The sequence below is a fragment of the Nomascus leucogenys genome, chromosome 11 (assembly GCF_006542625.1).
Source record: "Nomascus leucogenys isolate Asia chromosome 11, Asia_NLE_v1, whole genome shotgun sequence".
NCBI classification, from domain to species: domain Eukaryota; kingdom Metazoa; phylum Chordata; class Mammalia; order Primates; family Hylobatidae; genus Nomascus; species Nomascus leucogenys.
Window position 1 is genome coordinate 211,316 of NC_044391.1, and position 25,339 is coordinate 236,654.

At 44.2% G+C, this 25,339-nt stretch overlaps 1 protein-coding gene across 5 annotated transcripts in view; it reads left to right on the forward strand.

Moving 5' to 3' along the window:
- Positions 1 to 537: 537 nt before the first annotated feature.
- The window catches only part of SHLD1 (shieldin complex subunit 1), a 94,916-nt gene continuing 70,114 nt past the window's right edge, over positions 538 to 25,339 (forward strand). The window contains exons 1-3 of one of the 5 annotated variants that reach the window (XM_030821952.1): positions 559 to 599; positions 918 to 1,174; positions 23,524 to 23,705. In XM_030821952.1, coding sequence (XP_030677812.1) covers positions 23,528 to 23,705 — 178 coding nt within the window. In that variant the 5' untranslated portion in view covers positions 559 to 599; positions 918 to 1,174; positions 23,524 to 23,527. Of the gene's footprint in view, positions 662 to 917; positions 1,175 to 23,523; positions 23,706 to 23,785; positions 24,099 to 25,339 lie in introns of those variants that run through there. The other 4 variants (XM_012510258.2, XM_030821951.1, XM_030821950.1 and 1 more) reach the window with 4 other exon arrangements.

A 25,339-nucleotide genomic window follows, 5' to 3' on the forward strand; every position in this document is an offset into this window, starting at 1 on the left:
GTTGGGATTACAGGCGTGAGCCACCGAGCCCAGACACATTTTTTTTTTAAAAAAGACAAGGTCTAGCTCTGTTGCCCAGGCTGGACTGCAGTGGCAAGAACATGGCTAACTGCAGCCTTGACCTCTCAGGCTCAAGCAATTCTCCCACCTCAGCCCCTCAACTACCTGGGCCTACAGGCATGTGCCACCATGCCTGGCTAATTTAAAAAAAAATTTTTTTTTATAGAGACACTGTCTCCCTATGTTGCCCAGGCTGGTCTCAAACTCCTGGCCTCAAGTGATCCGTCTCAGCCTCCCAAAGTGCTGGGACTACAGGCGTGAGCCACCGCGCCCGGCCAACATTTAAATTTTTGAATATTTTTTCTGTTCCCTTAGCGTTTACCAAGCACATTTATCGACAAGCCTCCTCAGGAAACTGCCCAAAATAGCCAAATGTGGCAAGCCTCACTGACAGGAGAAAAGCCTCAGTCAACATGGCCGCGACTGGCTTCCATGGCCCTTCACTGCCCGCAGTAAGGATGGCTCCCGTGACTTCCTTCGAAACTCACATTTCCCGTAAAAAAGATGGCGCCATTGCTTCCGCGTTCCGGTTGCGGATGGTGAGTGTGTTGGGGGGCTTGGCGGCTATTCTCGTCAGTTTTCTGGAGCGCTTTGGAGAGAGGTAAGCGCGGGGTGGGGGGTCGGAGTGGTGGTGGCGGGGGTCACAGCAATGCATCTGATCGTTCTCTCTCAATTAGGATGTTATGGAGGCTTTCCTTGGCATGTCAGGATTTCCTGCTAGCTCCCCGCCCCTTCCGCCCCAAAACAAGGTGTCTGCAGCCTCTGCTTTGCGGAATTTTGGGAAATTGTGGGTAGTGAGTATGGATAAGCTTCGGTTTTTTTTTTTTTGTTTTTTTGTTTTTTTTTAATTTTTTCAGTGACCTGCCACTTCAGGAGGTTCTGCTGAAAAAAAACAAAAAAACAGCTTTCTTGGGAAATTTCTATTCACCTACCACGTAAAATTTGCCCACTTAAAGCGTAAAAAAACTATCAAGCCGAGCATAGTGGCATTCGCCTGTAGTCCCAGCTGCTCAGGAGACTGAGCTGGGAGAATCGCTTGTGCCCCGGAGTTCCAGGCTGCCGTGAGCCGAGATCGTGCCACTGCACTCCAGCCTGGGAGACAGAGCAAGACAACGTAACTAAAAATAAACAATAACGTGTAACATTAAGGGTTTTTTTTTTGTTGCTGTTGACAGAATTGTGCTTCTATTACTGTGATCTCATTTTAGAATACTTTCATCACTCCAAAGAAAAATCCTGCCTCCAGTAGCAGTCATTCTACATTGACCACGTCCACTCTGCCCCAAGTTCTAGATAATTGCTAGTATACTTTCTGTCTGTATAGCCTTGCCAATTCGTACATTTGATATAAATGAAATCATACAGTATGACTGGCTTCTTTTATTAAGTATAATGTCAACGTTTTTGTGACTAGCTTCTTTCATGACTTTTTTTTTTTTTTTTTGAAACGAAGTCTCATCAGTCTCACTCTGTTGCCCAGGCTGGACTGCAGTGGCAAGAACGTGGCTAACTGCAGCCTTGACCTCTCAGGCTCAAGCAATTCTCCCACCTCAGCCCCCCAACTACCTGGGCCTACAGGCATGTGCCACCATGCCTGGCTAATTAAAAAAAATTTGTTTAATTGAGCCTGAGAGGTCAAGGCTGCAGTTAGCCACGTTCTTGCCACTGCACTCCAGCCTGGGCAACAGAGCTAGACCTTGTCTTTAAAAAAGACACGGCACAATCTTGGCTCACTGCAACCTCTGCCGCTCGGGTTCAAGCTAGTCTCCTGCCTCAGCCTCCCGAGTAACTGGGACTACAGGCGCCTGCCACCACGTTCGGCTAATTTTTGTATTTTTAGTAGAGATGGGGTTTCACCATCTTGGCCAGGCTGGTCTTGAACTCCTCAGCTCTTGATCAACCTGCTTCAGCCTCCCAAAGTGCTGAGATTACAGGTGTGAGCCACCACACCCGGCCGACTTATTTTCAAAGCTTGTCTTTGTAGCATGTGTCAGACTGTTAGCAGATAAATAAAACTCCATAAACTATTTTAAAGCAGTTTATTCTGAGCCAGTATGAGTGACCATGGCCCAGAGAGAAAACACAAACCCAAAAAGCCTTGAGTAAGTGATCCCAAGGCAGTTGGGTTATAGTTTGTTTTTTTACATTTTAGGGAGACAGGAGTTACAGGCAAAGACATAAATCAATACATGGAAGGTATACATTGGTTAGACCCAAAAAGGCAGATATCTCAAAGGATGGTCTTAGAAGTCTTACGTGGATTTTAGGGATTCTTTAGCTGACAATTGCTTGAGAGAGTTAAGCTTTGTCTAAAGACTTGAAGTCAGTAGAAAATAATGCTTGAACTAAGATAAGGGAGTTGTGTGGTTCAAGGTCCTTGTTACGTACATGAAGCGTGAGTAGCAGCCTCAGAGAATAGATGGGCCAGGCGCCATGAATAGATGGGCTGGGCTCCATGGCTCACACCTGTAATCTCAACACTTTGTGAGGCCGTGGCAGGCAGATCACTTGAGGTCAGGAGTTCAAGACCAGCCTGGCCAACGTGATGAAACACCGTCTCTACTAAAAATAAAAAAAATTAGCCAGGAACGGTGGCATGCACCTGTAATCCCAGCTACTTGGGAGGCTGAGGCACAAGAATTGCTTGAACCCAGGAGACAAAGGTTACGGTGAGCCAAGATCGTGCTACTGCACTCTAGCCTGGATGACAGAGTGAGACTCCATCTCAAAAAAAAAAAAAAAAAAAACAAAAAAAGAGAGAGAATAGATGCTAAATGTCTCTTTTTGGAAATTTAGGTGTCAGAATTAATCTTTCCTGGATCTGGGAAAGGCCTAGGAAAGGAAATCCTGGCTGCATTAATGGAGATTCTCTACAGATGCAAATTTCTGTTACAAAAGACAGCTTTGTAGCTTTGTAGGGCCATTTTAAAATATGTCAAAGAAATATATTTTGGGTTTTTTTTTGAGACAGAGTCTTGTTCTGTCACCCAAACTGGAGTGCAGTAGTGTGATCTCAGCTCACTGCAACCTCTGCTTCCCAGGTTTAAGCAGTTCTCCACCTCAGTTTCTAGAGCAGCTGGGATTACAGGTGCGCACCACTACACCTGACTAATTTTTGTATTTTGTTTGTTTGTTTGAGATGGAGTCTTGCCCTGTCACCTAGGCTGTAATGCAGTGGCGCAATCTCAGCTTACTGTAGCCTCCACATCCTGGGTTCAAGCAATTCTCCTGCCTCAGCCTACCGAGTAGCTGGGATTACAGGCACGCATCGCCATGCCTGGCTAATTTTTTGTATTTTCAGTAGAGATGGTGGGGTTTCACCATGTTAGCCAGGCTGGTCTCAAACTCCTGACCTCAAGTGATCCACGTGCCTCTGCCTCCCAAAGTGCTGGGATTACAGGCGTGAGCCACCGCACCTGGCTGACATAAAATATTTTTATTTCCTTCAGGGTTTGCTATCTGTCATGTGATGCTATACCAGTGTCAGGTTGGAAGATAAGCCACATTATACCAGGTTAATAAAAAAAAAATCCCGTTTAACAAGATTTTGTGGTCTGTAGGGTGTATCCTAACCTATGTCTTGCATGGCCTAGGTCTTGTTTATAATTTGGTATCTTTTTAAACAATATATATAAATATAAAACATAGAGACAGGGTCTTGCCATGTGGCCCAGGCTGATGTCGAACTCCTGGTCTCAAATGATCCTCCCACCTTGGCCTCCCAAAGTGGTACAGAAGCTAAAAAGAAATTAATTAGGCAGTTAGCGAGGGTTAGGGAGTCCTCGGTAAAGTTTTCCTTTTAATAAAAAGCAGCCCCAAATCATTTCTAACAAAAAGCAGCCTGAAAAATCAAGCTGCAAGCATAGATAAGCGAGCTGGAAGCTTGCATAGGTAAATGCCGGCAGCTGTGCCAATAGAAAAGGGATTTCTGGAAGCCAGGTATATTCAACATAGAGGTTTCCTCTTCCCTTTGTCGCCACGTGTACAAGCAACATGGCACTGGCCAGGTTAAAACTCTATTTGTATAATAGAAGATTAGGGTGGGATGGCCAGCCTGCACGCATGCTTTGTTAAAGGCACATCTGGTCCAACCAACCCTCTGTGCCCTGCGTAAGTCAGACACTGGCTCCTCAAGCTCATCTATAAACCAACCTCATCTTGCCCCAAATGGGGGAGATCCGTTCGGAACCCCCACCCTCTGCATGGGAGAGCTTTTCTCTTTTCCCTGTTAAACTTCCCTCTCTTAAACACACTCCTTGTGTGTTAGCGTCTTTGACTTCCTTGTCATGAGACAGTGAACCTTGGGTATTACCCCAGACAAACGACACCGCTTCAGAAGTGCTGGGATTACAGGCATGAGCCACCACACCTAGCCATAATTTGGTATCTTATTGCCACAGAGTCTGTTTTGTCAGTCATATGATCTCTTTTTTTTTTCTTGAGACAGGGTCTTGCTCTGTCACGCAGGCTGGAATGCAGTGGTGTCATCTCAGCTCACTGCAGCCTCAACCTCCTGGGCTCAAGCAATCCTCCCATCTCAGCTTTCTGAGTAGCTAGGACTACAGGCAGGCACCACCATGCCTGGCTAGTTTTTGTATTTTTTGTAGAGTTGGGTTTTCACCATGTTGCACAGGCTGGTCTTGAACTCCTGGGCTTGAGTGATCTTCTTGCCTCAGCCTCCCAAAGTGCTGGGACTACAGGTGTCAGCCCCTGCACCTGGCCGTGATCTCTATTTTAACATTAATGCTGGTCAGTTGTGCCTGAACTCCAAAAAGAGGTGGTTATAACAAGGTATGTCTGACCTCCTTTCCCCATTGTTGATGAAAAAAGCCAAACTCTGTAAAATATTTAAAGAGGTTTATTCTGAGCCAAATATGAGTGACCATGGTCCGTAGCACAGCATCAGGAGGTCCTGAGAACTTGTGCCCAAGGTAGTTAGATTACAGCTTGGTTTTATACATTTTAGGCCTCAAAATGTATAAATGTTTGGGGAGAGGGTTTCAGGTTATAGGTGAATTCAAACTGACTGGCAATTGGTTGCTTTGCCTGAAGTGTTGAAATCAGCATAAAGAAATGCTTGAATTGGGCTGGGCGCGGTGACTCACGCCTGTAATCCCAGAACTTTGAGAGGCCGAGGCAGGTGGATCACCTGAGGTCAAAAGTTCAAGACCAGCCTGGCCAACATGGTGAAACCCCATCTCTACTAAAAATAAAAAAATTAGCTGGGCGTGGTGGCGCATGCCTGTAATTCCAGCTACTCGGGAGGCTGAGGCAGGAGAATCGGTTGAACCTGGGAGGTGGAGGTTGCAGTGAGCCAAGATCGTGCCACTGCACTCCAGCCTGGGCAACAGAGCAAGACCCTGTCTCAAAAAAGAAAAGAAAAGAAATGCTTGAGTTAAGGGGGGTTGTGGGAGCCAAGGTTCTTATTGTATAGATGAAGCCTCTAAGTAGCAGGCTTTAGAGAGAATAGGTACTAAATATCTCTTATGAGGCCTTAAAAGAGTCTTCTGGATGAGACCTACTAAGACAGGGATCCTCAATCCCCGGGCCACAGACCAGCACCAGTTTGGAGGTAAGTGGCAGGCGAACTAGCATTACTCTCTGAGTTCTGCCTCCTGTTAGATCAGTGGTGGTATTAGATTCTCATATGAGTGTGAACCCTATTGTGAACTGCACATTCGAGGGATCTAGGTTGTGCATTCCTTATGAGAGTTTAATGCCTGATGATCGGAAGTAGAACAGTTTCATCCCAAAACCGTCCCCCCACCCCCAGTCCATGGAAAAATTGTCTTCCATGAAACTGGTCCCTGGTGTCACAAAGGTTGGGGGTGCTGTAGTAAGGGAAGAACATTTTCTTTTTCTTTCTTTTTTTTTTGAGACGGAGTTTCACTCTTGTTGCCCAGGCTGGAGTGGAATGGCATCATCTAGACTCACCACAACCTCCACCTCCCAGGTTCAAGCAATTCTCCTGCCTCAGCCTCCCAAGTAGCTGGGATTACAGGCATGCACCACCACACCTGGCTAATTTTGTATTTTTAGTAGAGATGGGGTTTCTCCATGTTGGTCAGGGTGGTCTCAAACTCACAACCTCAAGTGATCTGCCTGCCTCAGCTTCCTGGAGTGCTGGGATTACAGGCATGAGCCACTACGCCCGGCAGGAAAAACATTTTGATAGAATGCAAATGTCCCCTCAAAAGATGGCTTTGCAGAGCCATTTCAAACTATGACAAAGAAAATATATTTTGGGGTAAAATCCTTTGATTTCCTTCAGGGCCTGCTGTCATGTGATGCTATACCAGAGTCAGGTTGGAGTTGCGTATCTTATTGCTATGAAGAATCTATTTTGTCACTCTTATGATCTCTATTTTAATGTTAAGGCTGGTCAGTTGTGCCTACACTTCAAAGAGAGAAAAGTATAAGAAGAAATCTCTGACCCCCCTTTCCATCATGGCCTGAACTAGTTTTTCAGGTTTTCTTGTGGCTCATGTCTGTAATCCCAGCACTTTGGCAGGCCAAGGTGGGAGGATTGCTTGAGCCCAGGAGTTTGAGATCAGCCTGGGCAATATAGTGAGATCCCCATCTTTACAAAAAAAAAATTAAAACAATTTTAAAAATTATATTGATCTTTAGTGACCTAAATATCAAAGATATTTCTATTTGGGGGATATTGCCATCTTAAAATACTAAGTCTTTTGATCCATGAACATGGGATAGCTTTCCGTTCCTTTAGATCTTTCATTTCTTCCAACATTTAAAAATAGTTTTCAGTATACATCTTACACTTCTGTAACATATTTCTAGGATTTTATTCTTTTCTATGCCATTGTAAATGGAATTGTGTTCTTAATTTTGTGTTTAGATCATTTATTGCTAGCATACATAAATATGAATGATTTTTCTGTATTGATCTTGTATCATGTGACCTTGTTTAACTTTATTAATTCTATGAGATGTTTTTAGTGGATTCCTCAGGATTTTCTTTCTTTCTTTCTTTCTTTTTTTTTTTTTGAGATGGAGTCTCACTCTTGTAGCCCAGGCTGGAGTACAATGACAATCTTGGCTCACTGCAACCTCCATCTTCCATCAGCCTCCCAAAGTGTTGGGATTACAGGCGTGAGCCACCACATCTGGCCTAGGATTTTCTATATGTAAGATCATATCTGCTAATAGAGATAGTTTTACTGCTCCCTCTCCAATCTGAATGTCCCTGCCTAATTGCCCTGGCTAAGGCTTCTAGTACAATATTGAATAGAAGTGATAAGAGTAGACATCCTTATCTTGTTCCTAATCTTTGAGGGAAAAGCATTCAGTCTTTTACCATGAAGTATGGTATTAATTATGGGTCTTTCTTCCTTTCTTTCTTTCCTTTTTTTTTTTTTTTTTTTGAGACAGAGTTGCTCTGTCACCCAGGCTGGAGTGCAGTGGTGCAATCTCGGCTCACTACAACCTCTGCCTCCTGGGTTCAAGTGATTCTTCTGCCTCAGCAGGAGAGTTACAGGGTAGCTGGGATTACAAAGTACACCACCACGCCCAGCTACTTTTTGTATTTTTAGTAGAGATGGGATTTCACCATGTTGGCCAGGCTGGTCTCGAATTCCTGGCCTCAAGCAGTCTGTCCACCTTGGCCTCCCAAAGTGCCAGGTGTAAGCCACTATGCCCAGCCTTTTTCTCTCTTTATTTTTTATTTTTTTACTTAGCAACCTACTTGATAAACTATGGGTTTTTCAAAAATGCCCTTTATCAGGTTGAGGAAGTTTATTTCTGTTCTAACTTTGTGGAGTGTTTTAATCATGAAAGGGTGTTTGACTTTGTCAAAAACGTGTGTGTGTGTGTGTGTGTGTGTGTATCTGTTTTGGGTTTTGTCCTTTATTCTACTAATGTAGCATATTACAGCAATTCTTTTCTTTTCTTTTTTTGAGATGGAGTTTCACTCTTGTTGCCTAGGCTGGAGTGCAGTGGCACCATCTCTGCTCACTGCAACCTCCGCCTCCCAGGTTCAAGCAATTCTCCTGCCTCAGCCCCCCGAGTAGCTGGGATTACAGGCGCCCACCACCACACCTGGCTAATTTTTGTATTTTTAGTAGAGATGGGGTTTCACCATGTTGGCCAGACTGGTCTTGAACTCCTGACCTCAGGTGATCCACCCGCCTCAGCCTCCCAAAGTACTGGGATTACAGGCATGAGCCACCGTGCCCAGTCCACATCAATTATTTTCAAATGTTAAAACAACTTTGAATTCCTGGGATTAGGTCCATATAGTCATAGAGTATGATCCTCTTATATGTTGCTAGATTTGATTTCTTGCGTTATCTTTACCTGGTTTTGATGTCAGGGTAATACAGGATGCATAGAGTGAATTGAGAAGCGTTTCCTCCTCTTCCATGTGTTAGAAGCATTATCCAGGAGAGGGAGATGCACCTCTGCTGGAAGGAAGGACAAGTGCAGTGGGAGGAAGCAGGGTATATTGGAGAACCTGAAGGAAATCCATTATGTCAGATGCAGGGACAGTGAGGGGGCCCAAGGTACAAGCTAAGGCGGGGGGATTTGGGCTAGAGATGTTTCTTGGTGGTAATTAATGTCTCAGAGAAGGAAAGGAAAGGAGAGGAGAGGGGAGGGGGGGAGGGGGAAGAGAGGGAAGGGAAGGAAAGGGAAGGGAAGGGAAGGGAAGGGAAGGGAAGGGAAGGAAAGGAGCTTTGGGCCAAGTATTTTGTTTGTTTGTTTGTTTGTTTTTTAATTTTTTTTTTGAGATGGAGTCTTGCTCTGTTGCCCAGGCTGGAGTGCAATGGCACGATCTCGGCTCACTGCAACCTCCACCCCCTAGGTTCAAGCGATTCTCCTGCCTCAGCCTCCTGAGTAGCTGGGATTACAGGTGTCCGTCATCACGCCCGGCTAATTTTTGTATTTTTAGTAGAGACGAGGTTTCACCATGTTGGTCAGGCTGGTCTCGAACTGCTGACCTCGTGATCCACCAACTTCGACCCCCCAAAGTGCTGGGATTACAGGTGTGAGCCACTGCACCTGGCCTTGGGCCAAGTCTTAAGGAAGTCCATTTTGAGATGGAGGATAGAAACAGGCAAAGTGGTGGGAGGACGGTTTGGGAAGGTCATCCTGAAAAGAAAAGAAGTACCTACAAGTTATGAGTTGAGGAAATGAGCCAACTGTGGGGTCTTTTGAGAAGTTTGTGCAGGGGAGAGGAGACTGGCTATGAGGAGAGCAGATGTCAAATGTGATTTTTGTTTTTTTTTCTCATCTTTCTTTCTTGACAAGTTTTTTTTGTTTGTTTTTTTTTTGTTTTTTTTTTTTTTGAGATGGAGTTTCACGCTGTCCACCGGGCTGGAGTGCAATGGCGCGATCTCGGCTCACTGCAACCTCTGCCTCCTGGCTTCAAGTGATTCTCCTGCCTCAGCCTCCCAAGTAGCTGGGATTACAGGCACCCGCCACCACGCCCAGCTAACTTTTTGTATTTTTAGTGGAGACGGGGTTCCATTATGTTGGCCAGGCTGGTCTCAAACTCCTGACCTCGTGATCCGCCCACGTCGGCCTCCCAGAGTGCTGGGATTACAGGCATGAGCCACCGTGCCCGGCCAACAACTTTTTTTAATTAATTTTTTTTTTTTGAAAGAGTCTCGCTCTATTGCCCAGGCTGGAGTGCAGTGGTGCAATCTTAGCTCACTGCAACCTCTGCCTCCTGGCTTCAAGCGATTCTCATGCCTCAGCCTCTCCAGTAGCTGGGATTATTGGTGTGCACAACCACGCCCAGATAATTTTTTGTATTTTTACTAGAGGTGGGATTTCGCCATGTTGGCAAGGCTGGTCTCGAACTTCTGGCCCCAAGTGATCCACCCACCTTGGCCTCCTAAAGTGCTGGGATTATGGTCTAAAAATTTTTTAGACAGGGTCTAGCTCTGCTGCTCAGGCTGGAGTGCAGTGGCATAATCACAGCTGACTGTAGCCTCGACCTCCTGAGCTCAAGTGATCCTCCCACCTCAGCCTCCTGAGTAGCTGGGAGCACCGGTACATGCCACCACGACTTGCTAATTGTTTTTTCTTTCTTTCTTTTTTTTTGTAGAGATGGGGTTTCACCATGTTACCCAGGCTGGTCTCAAATTATTGGGCTCAAGCAATCTACCTGCCTTGGCTTCCCAAATTGCTGGGATCGCAGGCATTAGCCACTGTGCCCAGCCAACTTTTTATTTTGATATAATTTTATATCTTAAAAAAAATGCAAGACTAGTACAAAGAATTCCCAAATAATGTTTTCCAGATTCACCAGTTATCTACTCTTGCACCATTTAACCATTTACTTTATCATTCTCTGTCTCTGTATTTTTACACACACACACACACACACACACACACAGTCTATATTTGACAGTATATTGCAGACATCATGTCTCCTTATCTTTAAATATTTAAGTGGCATTTCCAATGAACATCTTTTTTGTTGAAAATGGGAGAGAGTTGGGTATGTTGAAGCATTTAAGTGAAAGGTCCAGTTGAACAGAAAAGAGAGAAGGGATTGTTGTTGCTGAAGGCTTCTGGAAAGGTCTAGAGAGTGGGATGTAAAACCCAGGTGTGTGTGTGTGAGGGGGCCTTTGCTAGGGGAGGGTCAGCTCCGCAGTTGCAAGGAGAGGTGAAGTGGAGTGCAGGTGTGGGAGCCTTTGTTATGTTTGATAGGGGAGTTTAGGAAGTGCCTCTCTGCTGGCTTTTGTGTGTGTGTGTGAATTAAGAACCAAGATGAGGCTGGGCTTGGTGGCTCACACCTGTAATCCCAACACTTTGGGAGGCTGAGACGGGTGGATCACCTAAGGTCAGGAGTTCAAGAACAGCCTGACCAACATGGCAAAACCCTGTCTCTACTAAAAATACAAAAATTAGCCGGGCATGGTGGCGTACACCTGTAGTCCCGGCTACCTGGGAGGCTGAGGCAGGAGAATTGCTTGAGCCTGGGAGGAGGAGGTTGCAGTGAGCCGAGATCATGCCACTGCACTCCAGCCTGGGTGACAGAGCAAGACTGTGTCTAAAAATAATAATAAAATAAAAAATCAAGGTGATTATGAAAAAGAGGAGGAAGATGTGTGAGTGTTGGAGGAGGGTCTGCATTGAAGAAGAGTGGAGAAAACATGAAGTGGTCAAGGAGAGGAGAAGAGACAGTTATGAGATAAGCATTTTAGTATTCATTTAGTGAGACAGCCTGTTTCGGGTTGACACTTATTCATCTAGAGCACAGCCAATCTGCCCTGTTTGGTGACTCACATGGAGAGTGGGGAGGTGGTTGAGTTCATCTAGGCTGGGGTTTTGCCAAAGGGGTGTGATGAAAAGACAAAATGGGGAGGGGGAAGGAAGTTTAGGACATTAACAAGATTATGGTTCATAGAACATACTGGATAAGGATGAAAGAAGCTGCAGCCATAAAAAACAATGAGTTCATGTCCTTTGCAGGGACATGGATGAAGCTGGAAGCCATCATTCTCAGTAAACTAACACAGGAACAGAAAACCAAACACCACATGTTCTCACTCATAAGTGGGAGTTGAACAATGAGAACACAGGGACACAGGGAGGGGAATATCCCACACCGGGGCCTGTTAGGGGTTGGGGTCAAGGGGAAAGAGAGCATTAAGACAAACATCTAATGCATGCAGGGCTTAAAACCTAGATAATGGGTTGATAGGTGCAGTAAACCACCATGGCACATGTATACCTACATAACAAACATGCACCTTCTGCACATGTATCCCAGGACTTAAAGTAAAATTAAAAAAAACAAACAAACAAACAAAAAAGGATGAAAGAAACAAAATGGCCCCTGGATGGGAAACAGAGGAGCAAGTGAACTAGAGGCAGGCTGAGAAGATACGAGCCTGTAATTTGTTTCTTAATGATTACTATTTTACTTATCAGAGTTAGCCATTAGTGAGCCACAGATACTGTGCTAAATATTTTTCATGTATTAACTTCTTTTTTTTTTGAGACAGAGTCTCACTTTGTTGCCCAGGCTGGAGTGCAGTGGTGTGATATCGGCTCACTGCAACCTCTGCTTCCCAGGTTCACGTGATTCTACTGCCTCAGCCTCCCAAGTAGCTGGGATTACAGGTACACACCACCATGCCTGGCTAATTTTTGTATTTTTAGTAGAGATGGGGTTTTACCATGTTGGCCAGGCTGGTCTCGAACTACTGACCTCAAGTGATCCGCCTGCCTCGGCCTACCAAAGTGCTGAGATTATAGGCATGAGCCACTGCACCCAGCCTCATGTATTAATTTCATAAAATTCTTATGACATCTCTAGAAGGTAAGTATTTTTTTTTTTCCACTAAAAATTACAGGTGGCTCACACCTGTAATCCTAGCACTTTGGGAGGCTGAGGTGGGTAGATCACCTGAGGTCAGGAGTTCAAGACCAGCCTGACCAACATGGTGAAATCTCATCTCTACTAAAAATATAAAATTTAGCTGGGTGTGGTGGTGAGCACCTGTAATCCCAGCTACTTGGGAGGCTGGGGCAAGAGAATTGCTTGAACCTGGGAGGCAGAGGTTGCAGTGAGCCAAGATTGCACAACAGCCTGGGTGACAGAGTGAGACTCTGTCTCAGAAAAAAAAAAAAAAAAAAAAAAATTCTTTTATTTATTGACACCTGTTTTGGTTTAGAAATACCTTCTCTCTTTAGATTTTTCACAACATGCATTTAAGGGAAGGGAATTAGAAATAAATAAATAACAAGCTGATGCCTAAGTCACTTCTAAACTCACCCTAGCCTGAATTAACCCCACTGGATCTGGGAGTCCAGCCATACTCTCTGAGTGGGTAATGATGTAGAGGGGTGAGCATTTGGCCAATGGCAGAAATAAAAGTGAGCAAACCAGCAGGTACATTTAATAACAAAAATGTTAGTCTTTCTCACCTGCAGGATTTGGGGACCAGTGCCTGCTCAACACTTTTTGGGTACTTGCTGAGTCCCTTGGCTATTGTGGGGGAGGCACTTGTCATTACCTGCCATATGAAGGCAGCAGACTGCGAAAGAGAAAGTAAAAATAGCACCACAGGCCAGGCTCGGTGGCTCACGTCTGTAATCCCAGCACTTTGGGAGGCCGAGGCGGGTGGGTCACGAGGTCAGGAGATAGAGACCATCCTGGCCAACATGGTGAAACTCAGTCTCTACTAAAATACAAAAAAATTAGCCGGATGTGGTAGCGCGTGCCTGTAGTCCCAGCTACTTGGGAGGCTGAGGCAGGGGAATTGTTTGAACCCGGGAGGCGGAGGTTGCAGTGAGCCAAGATGGCGCCATTGCACTCCAGCCTGGTGACAGAGTGAGCCTCTGTCTCAAAAAAAAAAAAAAAAAAAAAAAAAAAAAATAGCACCTAATTGCCACGAAGAAGTGTGTCTGTGGCTGGGCACAGTGGCTCACACCTATAATCCCAGCACTTTGGGAGGCCGAGGCAGGCGGATCACCTGAGGTTGGGAGTTTGAGACCAGCCTGACCAACACACAAAAACCCCGTCTCTACTAAAAAACACAAAATTAGCCAGGCGTAGTGGCGCATGCCTGTAATCCCAGCTACCAGGAAGGTTGAGGCAGGAGAATTGCTTGAACCCAGGAGGCGGAGGTTGCGCCATTGCACTCCAGCCTGGGCAACAAGAGCGAAACTCCATCTCAAAAAAAAAAAAGAAAAAACTGTGCCTGTAAGATAAGTATTATCATTGTACAAACTCGGGACCCCAGTTCACTCTGCCAGAAGGAACAAATTAAGCTGAAAGCTGAGTTATGCAAGAAGCCATCATTCCTTTTGTTCCTAAGTAGAATACTACAGGTAAAAGGTTAAATATCTCCACAGGTAGCTACTGTATGTTCATCTTATCTTCTGTAAAGTGCCCATTTACTGATCATGAGACCAATGTGTAATTGACAATTCTCCTGCCTGCTCCTTTTCTCTTGTGACACATGGATGACCATACTCTTCCTCTTTCCCCAAGCCCACTTTTCCCCTTTAAATATTGAAGCTCTCAAATTCATCTTTGGAAAAAGACACAGACCACAGACAGTTTCTGTGATTCTGTGTTTATTTCTTCTGGGCATTTCCTTAAAGTCAGCAAAATAAACTTCTAAACTGATTGAGACCTGTCTCAGATACTTTTTGGTTTACATCATTAAGCCATTTTATAGACAGGGAAACTGGCCAGGCGCAATGGCTCATGCCTGTAATCCCAGCACTTTGAGAGGCTGAGGTTGATGGATCACTTGAGGTCAGGAGTTCAAGACCAGCCTGGCCAACATGGTGAAACCCCGTCTTTACTAAAAAAAAAAAATAGAAAAATCAGCTGGTCATGGTGGCATGCACCTGTAATCCCAGCTCCTCGGGAGGCTGAGGCAGGATAATTGCTTAAACCCAGGAGGCGGAGGCTGCTGTGAGCCGAGACTGTGCCACTGCCCTCCAGCCTGGGTGACAGAGCAAGGCTCTGTCTCAAAAAAAAAAAAAAAAAAAAAAAAAAATATATATATATATATCTACACACACATTTCTTTGTCTATTTATAGAACAGGTTAGGTGACTTGTCCAAAGTAACACAGCTAAAAAGTGACAGCAGGGGTTCAAACCCATTCTCTTTAACTCCACAAATGAGTATGATACTCTAATTCATGCTTCCTTCAGCTAACAGAGTGAGTGTTCAAAAATGCAGATTGTAAAGGCCAGGTGAGGTGGCTTATGCCTGTAATTTCAGCACTTTGGGGAGCCAGAGTGGGAAGATGGCTGGCCTGAGCCCAGGAATTCAAGACCAGCCTGGGCAATATAGTGAGACCTTGTCTCAAAAAAAAAAAAAAAAAAAATTAGCCAAGTGTGGTGTCTCATGCCTGCAGTCCCAACTATTCAGGAAGCCGAGATAGGAGGATCACTTGAGCCCAGGAGGTTGAGGCTGTAGTGAGCTATGATCACACCACTGCACTCCAGCCTGGGCATCAGAGCTTTTATTAAGATATAAATGAAATAATGTGTTTTAAAAATATGATAAATTGATGAGTGGGTAGAAAGTTAGATAGATGGAGCGTCGTGTGATGAAGCAAATCATAGTAAGAGTCTGGGGGTAGCTCTATGGATGTTTGAAACTTTTCATGCAAAATATTTGGAGGGAAGTGGCTGAATGGAAGAAAAATAAGTGAAGTTAAATCACTTCTTGTTTGTACCTTGATTGACTTGTATTTGTAGGTCTGTAAGAATCTGTAGAGTAATAGAAGAATGGCTGTCTCCTCCTGGTAAACAGGTTTTTATGCACTATACTTAGAGACTTCTTGGTCCTGCAACCCAGGGCACCATAGACTCTCCAGTATTGAAAAAGAGTGTTTATTTATTTACTATTTTAATTTTTTTTTACAGACAAGGTCTTGCTATGTTGCCAAGGCTGGTCTTGAACTCCTGGCCTCAAGCGATCCTCCCAACTTGGCCTCCCAAAGTGCTGGGACTACAGGTGTGAGCCACTGTGCCCAGAAAAAAAAAGAATGTTTAGATTGCATAGTTCAATAACTTTTTTTCATATTGTTTATTTATTTATTTTTTGAGACAGAGTCTCACTCTGTCACCCAGGCTGGAGTACAGTGGCACAATCTCAGCTCACTGCAACCTCTGCCTCCCAGGTTCAAGTGATTCTTCTGCCTCAGCCTCCCAAGTAGCTGGGACTACAGGTGCACGTCACCACACCCAGCTAATATTTTTTGTATTTTCAGTAGAGATGGGGTTTCACCCATATGGGCCAGGGCGGTCTCAAGCTTCTGACCTTGTGATCCACCCACCTTAGCCTCCCAAAGTGCTGGGATTACAAGTGTGAGCCACCATGCCAGGCCACGTAATTAAATCACACTTAAGAGAGGAAAATAAGCACTTCTAGAGAAGGAAGTTGAACCACATTATCAAAAGGTTTGGGACAAAGGATAATCATTACATTCTACTTGCCGGCCCAAGGTTGTTCACACCACAAGAAGGGTTTAATCTGCCTCCACTGCTTGTTTTTTACTTCTGTACAAATTCACTGTGTCCCAAATAATGTATTTTATATGCACAAATCCTTTTTTTTTTTTTTTTTTTTTTTTAAGTAGAGACAGGGTTTCACCATGTTGGCCAGGCTGGTCTCAAAATTCTGACCTCGGGTGATCTGCTTGCCTCAGCCTCCCAAAGTGCTGGGATTACAGGTGTCAGCCACCGTGCCTGGTCACTTTTTTTTTTTTGAGACAGAGTCTTGTTCTGTCATACAGGCTGGAGTGCAGTGGCGCAATCTTGGTTCAGTGCAACTTCTGCCTCCCGGATTCAAGTGATTCTCCTGCCTTAGCCTCCCAAGTAGCTGGGACTACATGGGTGCACCACCACACCCAGCTAATTTTTTATTTTTATTTTTATTTTTATTTTTAGTGGAGATAAGGTTTCACCATGTTGGCCAGGCTGGTCTCAAACTCGTGACCTCATGTGATCCACCCATCTCGGGGTCCCAAAGTGCTGGGATTACAGACGTCAGCTACTGTGCGCAGCTGACGTATCTTCTTTCTGTGATCCAGTTCCCAGTTTGTGATGTACTTGGCATTTAAGTGATTCTGAAAACAAAGAAAATATAGGTATCACATCAATGTGCTATTTGTTTTCAAAAAGGATTCCATTCATTTCATATTGCTGATGACGCTCTCAGTTGATGGTTGATTTCAAGGCACCTTTGCAGGCAGGCAGGATATGCCAGCATCATTCATTGACCCGTTTATTCCCTTCCAGAAGCCTCCAGAGCAGAGTGTTAGGTAGCATGAAGGGAGAAGGGGGAGGACAAAGTTGCCTGGTGCAGAGGTGTTTGCTGAAGCTTCAGGCTTGGTTGGCTAATATAGAACCTGTGAAAAGACAGGATGTTCTTGCTTCTTTAGGAAACTTGATCACTCCATTCCTTTCAAGAGCGATCAGCTGGTAGCTTGGCTCACTCTCGGCCTGAGCGAATGTGCACAACAGCATGTGACTGGGTGTCCTCAAACAAAAAGATCTTGCCAGGTTTCACTGTTGATTTGTTTTAATATGCCTCCTATCTTTGCCTAATCGTGTGGTAGTTCAGGCTGCAACACTGGGGCTATGCAGACACAGGATGCTGGGAGGACTTTTGGCTGCGTTCATCCTAGCTTGGCTGCTTTCGAGATGTGTTTCCCTGGGCAAGTGACTTTACTTCTCTCTGTGTCTGGGTCTGACTGTTACTGAGGGATTACCTGCCTCATAGGGTTGTGACAGATGAAACTCTTAGCACAATGCATGGCCTCTAACAAGCATTCAATAAATGGGAACTACTCGTATGATTACACTGCTCATGTTATTCTGAAATTACTTCTTTTTAAAATTAATTATATTTTTTCTCATAGAGCTGGGGTCTGGCTATGTTGGCCAGGTTGGTCTTGAACTCTTGGCCTCAAGAAGTCATCCCACTTCTGCCTCCCAAAGTGCTAGGATTACAGGCTTGAGCCACCACGCCCAGCCTGAAATTACTTCTTTCATTCAAACATATGTTTTTGAGAGCTTTGAAGTTCTGTCATTTTAACAGCTGCATAGGATGCCATAATTTGGATATTGCCTCCTCTGAAAACTATTTATTTTCCTGTCACCTCTAACCCAGTTAATAAAAAAGCCCAGTCACTGAAACTGTCTCTCCTTGTTGACTCTCAGCTCCTCTTTGACACATTTCTCCATTCACTTTTTCTTTTTTTTTTCTTTTTGAGACAGAGTCTCGCTCTGTCACCCAAGCTGGAGTGCAGTGGCACAATCTTGCATCACTGTATCCCCGACCGCCTGGCTCAAGAGATCTTCCATCTCAGCCTCCTGAGTAGCTGGGACTACAGGCATGCACCACTCTGCCCAGCTAACATATATTTTTTAAACTTTTAGTAGATACAAGGTCTTGCTATGTTGCCCAGGCTGGTCTCAAATTCTTGAGCAGCAATCCTCCCACTTCAGCCTCCCAAAGTGGTAGGATTACAGGTATCAGCCATCGCGCCCAGCCTCTTTACTCACTTATTAAGTTCTACTCTCATTTCAGTTAGTAAATCTATTCTTAATCTCCCTTAATCTATTCTTGACCCATGGGGCCCTGACCCCATTCATGTGCTCTTCCTCTCCCACCTGGACCACTGCAGGTGAATGAATTCTTGTTCATGAGATTGCCTGCCACCAGGCTTAAATGCGACAAGTCCACCTGCTACCCAGCTGCCAAATCTGCAAATCTGACCTGATAACTGCTCTGCATGTGCACGGTGGCCCATGGCAGTCATGACACCTGGTGCCAGCTATCATAAGAGTTATTGATGACAGCAACTTATGAGTCAGAGAGTAATGGAGGGGTAGGGAACACCTAGTGAAATGTCCAAATGGAGGTGTCCAGAGCTCAACTAAAGAGTCTTTGTATCCAAGTTGCTGATAGCAGCCAGGCCTTCCCAGAGCTGGCTACAGGAGAAGGGCTCTGTAGCCATCCAGCTGAGACCACAGAGTTTGTCCTTTCCCATTTACTCACTGAGTGACCAGTTCTTTTTTTTTTTTTTTTTTTGAGACAGAGTCTTGCTCTTTCACCCAGGCTGGAGTGCAGTGGTGTGATCTCGGCTCACTGCAACCTCTGCCTCCTGGGTTCAAGCGATTCTTGGGCCTCAACCTCCCAAGTAGCTGGGATTACAGGTGCATGCCACCATGCCCAGCTAATTTTATATTTTTAGTAGAGACGGAGTTTCACCATGTTGGCCAGAGTGGTCTCGAACTCCTGACCTCAGGTGACCCGCCTGCCTTGGCCTCCCAAACTGCTGGGATTACAGCACTTGAGCCACAACGCCCAGCCAATTCTTGACACTCACTTTAAACCCCTGATACCCTGTGTGGCACTGTGCTTGTCCGAGCTGGTTCTTCCTGAGTGCACACTTTCCCCTAGCCATGGCTGGCCTGCCCCATGCTTGGGGAGAATCTCTTCCAGAAAGCCTCCTGCCCCTTCTGGGCTCTTCTGTCTTGACTCACTGTGTTAACAAGATATGTGTCTGTGTTTGGATCACTCCAAACTAGGAGGAAAGGGTCTATGACATTCACCTTTGTGTTCCCAGTGCCTGGCACCAGGCCTGGCATATTAAATAATTGACTGACTGCATGTTTGAGTGGTCCATAGAGGAAACTGCAAATCACCTGTAATCCTATTACCCAGATAACTAGTGAAATTAATTCACTGGATATGCCCTTCTAGACATTTTTCCTCCTAGCTTTATCTATCTATATTTCTCACACATAAAACCTACACATGGCATTTTATTTTATATAATCTGGATCAAACCCTACTTAATGTTTTAGAACCTTTTTACATTTAATATATTGTGTATGTGTATGCACGTGGGCACATTGGCCAGGAATCAAACCCAGGTCAAATGCTTGGAAGGCAGCTATGCTCACCACATTTAACGTTATCATGGAGAGTTCCCCTTCTCATCTAATCTTTTTTTTTTTTTTTTTTTTTTTGATGAGACACAGGTCTCACTCTCGCTCGGGCTGGAGTGCATTGGCACAATTACAGCTCACTGCAGCCTTGACCTCCCAGGCTCCAGGCTCAAGTGATCCTCCCAACTCTGCCTCCTGAGTGGCTGGGACTACAGGTACATGCCACCATACTTGGCTAATTTTTAAACTCTTTTGTAAAAATGGAGTCTTGCTATGTTGCCGAGGCTGGTCTTCAACTCCTGGGCTCAAGTGATGCTTCTGCCTCAGCCTCTCAAAGTGCTGGAATTACAGGTGTGAGCCATTGCCCCCAGCCTTATCAAATATTCCTGTAGGCCTTGAATTATGGTGCTATGTAGTATTTCATTGAGAGAGTGCTCTCTGATGGAACCCTTCCCTTTTCAGACATGTAGTTTATTTTCCATCTGAAATTATTAATGTTTCTTTTCTGCTGAGAGCATTTCTTTCTCATGATAAAGAAAACAGAGTAAACAAATACTGAGTTAAAGACCATCAATAGCAGGGAAAAGTACAGCAGTCCTGCCTTACCGTTGAGGTGGACTATGGACCCCCCCAGGGGATGCCTGAAACGGCAGACTGTACTGAACCCAATATGTACCATGTTTTTCCTATGCATACATACATGCCTATGATACAGGTTAATTTATAAATTAGGCACAGCACGAGATGAACAATAAAACTAATAATAAAATGGAACAGTTATTAGAATATACCGTAATATAAGTTATGTGAATGTGGTCTCTTTCAAAATATCTTATTGTACTATATTCACCCTTCTTTTTGTGGTGATGTGAGATGATGAAATGCCTACGTGGCCAGGCACGGTGGCTCACACCTGTAATCCCAGCACTTTGGGAGGCTGAGACGGGTGGATCATCTGAGGTCAGGGGTTCGAGACCAGCCTGGCCAACATGGCAAAACTCCGTCTCTACTAAAAATACAAAAATTAGCCAGGCATGGTGGCGCATGCCTGTAATCCCAGCTACTTGGGAGGCTGAGGCAGGAGAATCACTTGAACCCGGGAGGCAGAGGTTGCAATGAGCCGAGATCGCGCCATTGCACTCCAGCCTGGGCAACAAGAATGAAACTCCATCTCAAAAAAAAAAAAAAAAAAAAAAAAAAAAAGGAAATACCTATGTGATGAGATGAAGGGAGGTGAATGGCACAGGCACTGTTAGTGTTCGGCTACTATTGACTTTCTGAGGTTACATCAGAAGGAGGATCCTCGCTTCGGGCAATCCTGGATCATTGAGCCATGAAGATCTCAATGCTTGGGGATCCTTGATAGTGTTTTTTGCTGAAAACTTTTGGAAGAACATTGTAATCAGAGGTTGTTGTGTTTCTCTGTAACTCATAGAAGTGTTGCTGCGAAGTTGTAGACTATCTGTGATCACACGGGCCATTTTAATGCTGCATTCCATCTGAGGATCAATGCCATAATTTTGTGCTTTAATGTCTGTGCAATTTGAAACACTTCAGGAAATTTCAGTAATGTCCACATGGCTGGTTCTGCTTTAGTTTCTTCTTCATCTTCCTCTTCCTCTGTAGAGGACATGACAAGTTCTTCCAATTCCTCATTTGTTAACACTTCTCAAGGGCCTTCAATGTGTCCTTCTACTTCATCAAGCATATCAGCAAATCCTTCTCCATCAACTTGTCTTGTTGCATGGATGATTTTCCTAACTCCTCTATCAATTTCAGGGAAGCCTTTAAAATCATTCACAACTTCCACTCCATCAGTCCTTCCAGCAGGCATTTAGTTTGTGGTTTAATTCATCCATTGCAACTTGATGAGTGCTATTGCATCAGCAATAGTGAATGATTTCCAGCACTACATTATTTCCAGTTTAGGGTCTGCATCAATTGCTGATTGAATGTGATCAAATACCAGGCAGATGTATGTGGCCTTGAGAAAATGAATGATGTCCTAGTCAAGCAGCTGAAGCAAGAGGTTGTATTTGCAGGTAAAAATACAGCCTCAGCATTTTCATTTTCATGGCAAACAGATTCAGGATGGTTAGGTACATTATCTATTATTAATAGGTCCTTAAGTTCCAACCCTTCCTCTTTCAAATATTTTTTCACTTCTGGGAACCATTGATGCATTGGTGGAACCATTCTATAAACAAGACAGCTGTCACCCGTACTTTCTGATTATATGGCCAGAACACAAGCATAAATAATTTTTGGTTTTGCTGTTGAGGGCACATGGGTTCTTTGCTCTGTACACCATGCTTAGCTTTATCATATGCCCTGCAGCATTGCCACAGAGTACCAGAGTTAATCTGTCTTTCCATGCTTTAAGCCCTGGTGCTTCCTTTGCACTTTTATGAATGTAGTTTCTGTTGGTCATCTTCTTCCAGAAGAGGCCAGTTTTATTCCAATTGAAGACTTGCTGTGTATGGTATCTTTTCTCCTTAATCTACTTCTTCAAGTCTGCTAAAAATGTTGCAGCAGCTTCTTCACTGGCAAATGCAACTTCTTTAGTAATTTTTATGCTTTTCAGCCCAAACCTATTCTTGAATCTGTGTAACTGTCCCTTACTTGCAGTAAATGGCTTGGTGTCACTTGTTTCAGGGGATCCTTGCTGATGTCTTTGTGTAGGTTCTGTGCTTTCTGGTACAACACATTGCTATCAGAACACCTTTCTGTTCATATCTTCCACCCACAAATGTAATGCCTTTTCCATCTTAACTAAGCACTTATGAACTGTGGCCATAACTCCATAACTTTTTTTTTTTTTTTTTTTTTTGAGACAGAGTCTTGCTCTGTAGCCCAGGCTGGAGTGCAGTGGTGCGATCTTGGCTCACTACAACCTCCGTGTGGCTATAACTTTTGCAGTTTGAGGTGTGTCAGCAAGACTAGCATGAATTTCTTTTTCCTTCTTCACAATTTCACGGATAGAAGATTCATTGTTATGGTAGATCTTAGTGACCTAGGCATATGACTTTTTTCTTTGCTTATTGAGTTGAGAACTTTTACTTTTTTTTTTTTTTTTTTGAGATGGAGTTTTGCTCCTGTTGCCCAGGCTGGAGTGCAATGGCACGGTCTCGGCTCACTGCAACCTCTGCTTCGTGAGTTCAAGGGATTTTCTTGCCTCTGACTCCCAAGTAGCTGGTATTACAGGCACCCACCACCACGCCTGGCTAAATTTTTGTATTTTTAGTAGAGACTGGGTTTCACCATGTTGGCCAGGCTGGTCTTGAACTCCTGACCTCAGGTGATCCACCTGCCTCAGCCTCCCAAAGTGCTGGGATTACAGGTGTGAGCCAGTGCGCCCGGCCAACTTTTACCTTTTTGCCTAAAGAAAGTATTTTGTGGCCTATCTTTGGCATATCTGACTTGCTGGCATCACTACTCTTGTGTTTTGTGGCCATTAGTAAGTAAAATAAGGGTTACTTGAACACAAACACTGTGATACCACAACAGTCCATCTGATAACTGAAAAGGCTACTGAATGACTAAGGGGCAGGTAGCATGTACAGTTCAGATACACTGGGCAGAGGGGTAATTAATGTCCCAAGTGGGATGGAGTGGGACAGCATGAGATTTCATCACAATACTCAGAATGGTGCACAATTTGAAATTTATCCATTGTTTATTTCTGGGGTTTTCCATGTAATATTTTTGAACCATGGTTGGGTGAGATTAACTGTAACTGCAGAGAGCAAAATCGCACATAAGGGGGGACTACTGTAAATCATTCTGATCTCACTGTTGTTTGACCTTTAAAATTTTTGGGGTGGGTATGGTGGCCCACACCTATAATCGCATCACTTTGGGAGGCTGAGGTGGGAGGATTGCTTGAGCCCAGGAGTTCAAGACCAGCCTGGGCAACTTAGTGAGACCTGATCTCTACAAAAATAAAAATAAAAATAAAAATAAAAAACAAATAAAATTCTTCAAGCTCTGTCTCCAATGAAGGATCCTGCTATGTGGTGCCTTTTGTATTGAATTGTTTTCTTTTTTCCATGGCAGGACTATGGCAGCCAGGGACGCCACTTCAGGCAGCCTGTCAGAGGAGAGCAGTGCTTTGGACCTGCCATCAGCGTGTGACATAAGAGATTATGTCCTGCAGAGACCCAGCCAAGAAGCCAACAGCGAGGCTTTCAGTTCTTTGGAATTCCATTCTTTTCCTTATTCTTCTGATGTGGATCCAGGTAATAAGCAGAGTTTAAAAAAAACTAACTTAAAAACAACATACGGGTGTGTGATAGTTTGTTTCTCTCTCTTTCAATAGCAGATCTCTGAGAATGCCTCATTGTCTTAGGCAGAAAAACATCTTACCTAAGCAAAGCTATCAGGAGGAACTTCAAAGGACAGCTTCCCTGGCACAGCAATGACAAGGAGCTGTTTCCTGGATGTCTTTTTGTTATTGTTGCTGTTAATCTCAGGTCTCTTTCTAATCTCCCTCAAAATGAATTCAGAAGCAGGGGAATATTTGGTTCAACAAAGAGAGAGTGGAATTGTTTTTTTGTTTTGTTCTTTTAAAACTTCAGAAAATAGCAATGTGGGCCTGTTACGTGTGATGAGTAATAAAAATAGAGACTTTAGCATTCCTTGTATGAAGTATGCTCTGGATTTAAGTAACAGCCTTTCTGCAAGGTTTCCTGACTAGATTGCCGAAACATCTATTATTTAAACTAATGATAATTCCCTGATGTAGGTGGTGACCGTCTTTAGTGGTAAAGCCCTCTCTTTCATATTAATTACCTGATCTGAGTCTGGAGGCCCGCAGACCTGGATGTATTTATTTATTCATTTATTTCTTGTTAGTTTTGGTTAATCCCCTAGGTTTATCACACAGACCTGGATTTAAAGTTCAGCTCTGCCACTTACTGGCTATGTGACTTGGGGCGTGTTCCTTAACCCCTCTGAGCTCCAGAGTCATCTACAAAATGGCGATCAGAACGCTTGCTCCACCCAGTCAGGTTTAGCTTAAGGTAAACCTGTAAGGTACTTAGCATGGTTTTTCTGCCATCGATGGGTGCTCAGTCAATGTTGTTGTTCTGGCAATTAAGAAATCCAAATGGTCAGGTGTGGTAGCTCACACCTGTAATCCTAACACTTTGGGAGGCCGAGGCGAGTGGATCACCTAAGGTCAGGAGTTCAAGACCAGCCTGGCCAACATGGCAAAACTCTGTCTCTACTAAAAATACAAAAATTAGCCAGGTGTGGTGGCGGGCGCCTGTAATACCAGCTACTCGGGAGGCTGAAGCAGGAGCATTACTTGAACCCGGAAGGTGGAGGTTGCAGTGAGCCGAGATCATGCCACTTCACTCCAGTCTGAGAAAAAGAGCAAAACTCTGTCTCAAAACAAAAAACAAAAAACAAACAACAACAGAAAACAAATCCAAATATATATTTTTAGAAAGAACTCATTGTGGGTACTAAGCAAATGTAGGCTTTAATGATGATGAATTCAGTGATGACTACAGGTAGGATGTGTAACTGTCATTGCCTTCAAGAATTCTATGGAGAAATATGTAACTCCTTTGGGATTCTCTTCTGATTTTGAGGACATAGAGTAATCAGGATCAGTAAGTCTCCTGTTTAATTTGTACCTGACTGTGTTAGTTCATTCTCACACTGCTATAAAGAGATACCTGAGACTGGGTAATTTATAGAGAAAAGAGGTTTACTTGGCTCACAGTGGCTGTACAGGAAGCATAGCAGCACCTGCTAGCCATCAATCAGGGCGGAAGGCGAAGGGGAAGCTGGCACTTCACATGGCTGAAGCGGGAGGAAGAAAGAGAGGGGGAAGGTGCTACACACTTTTAAACAACCAGATCTC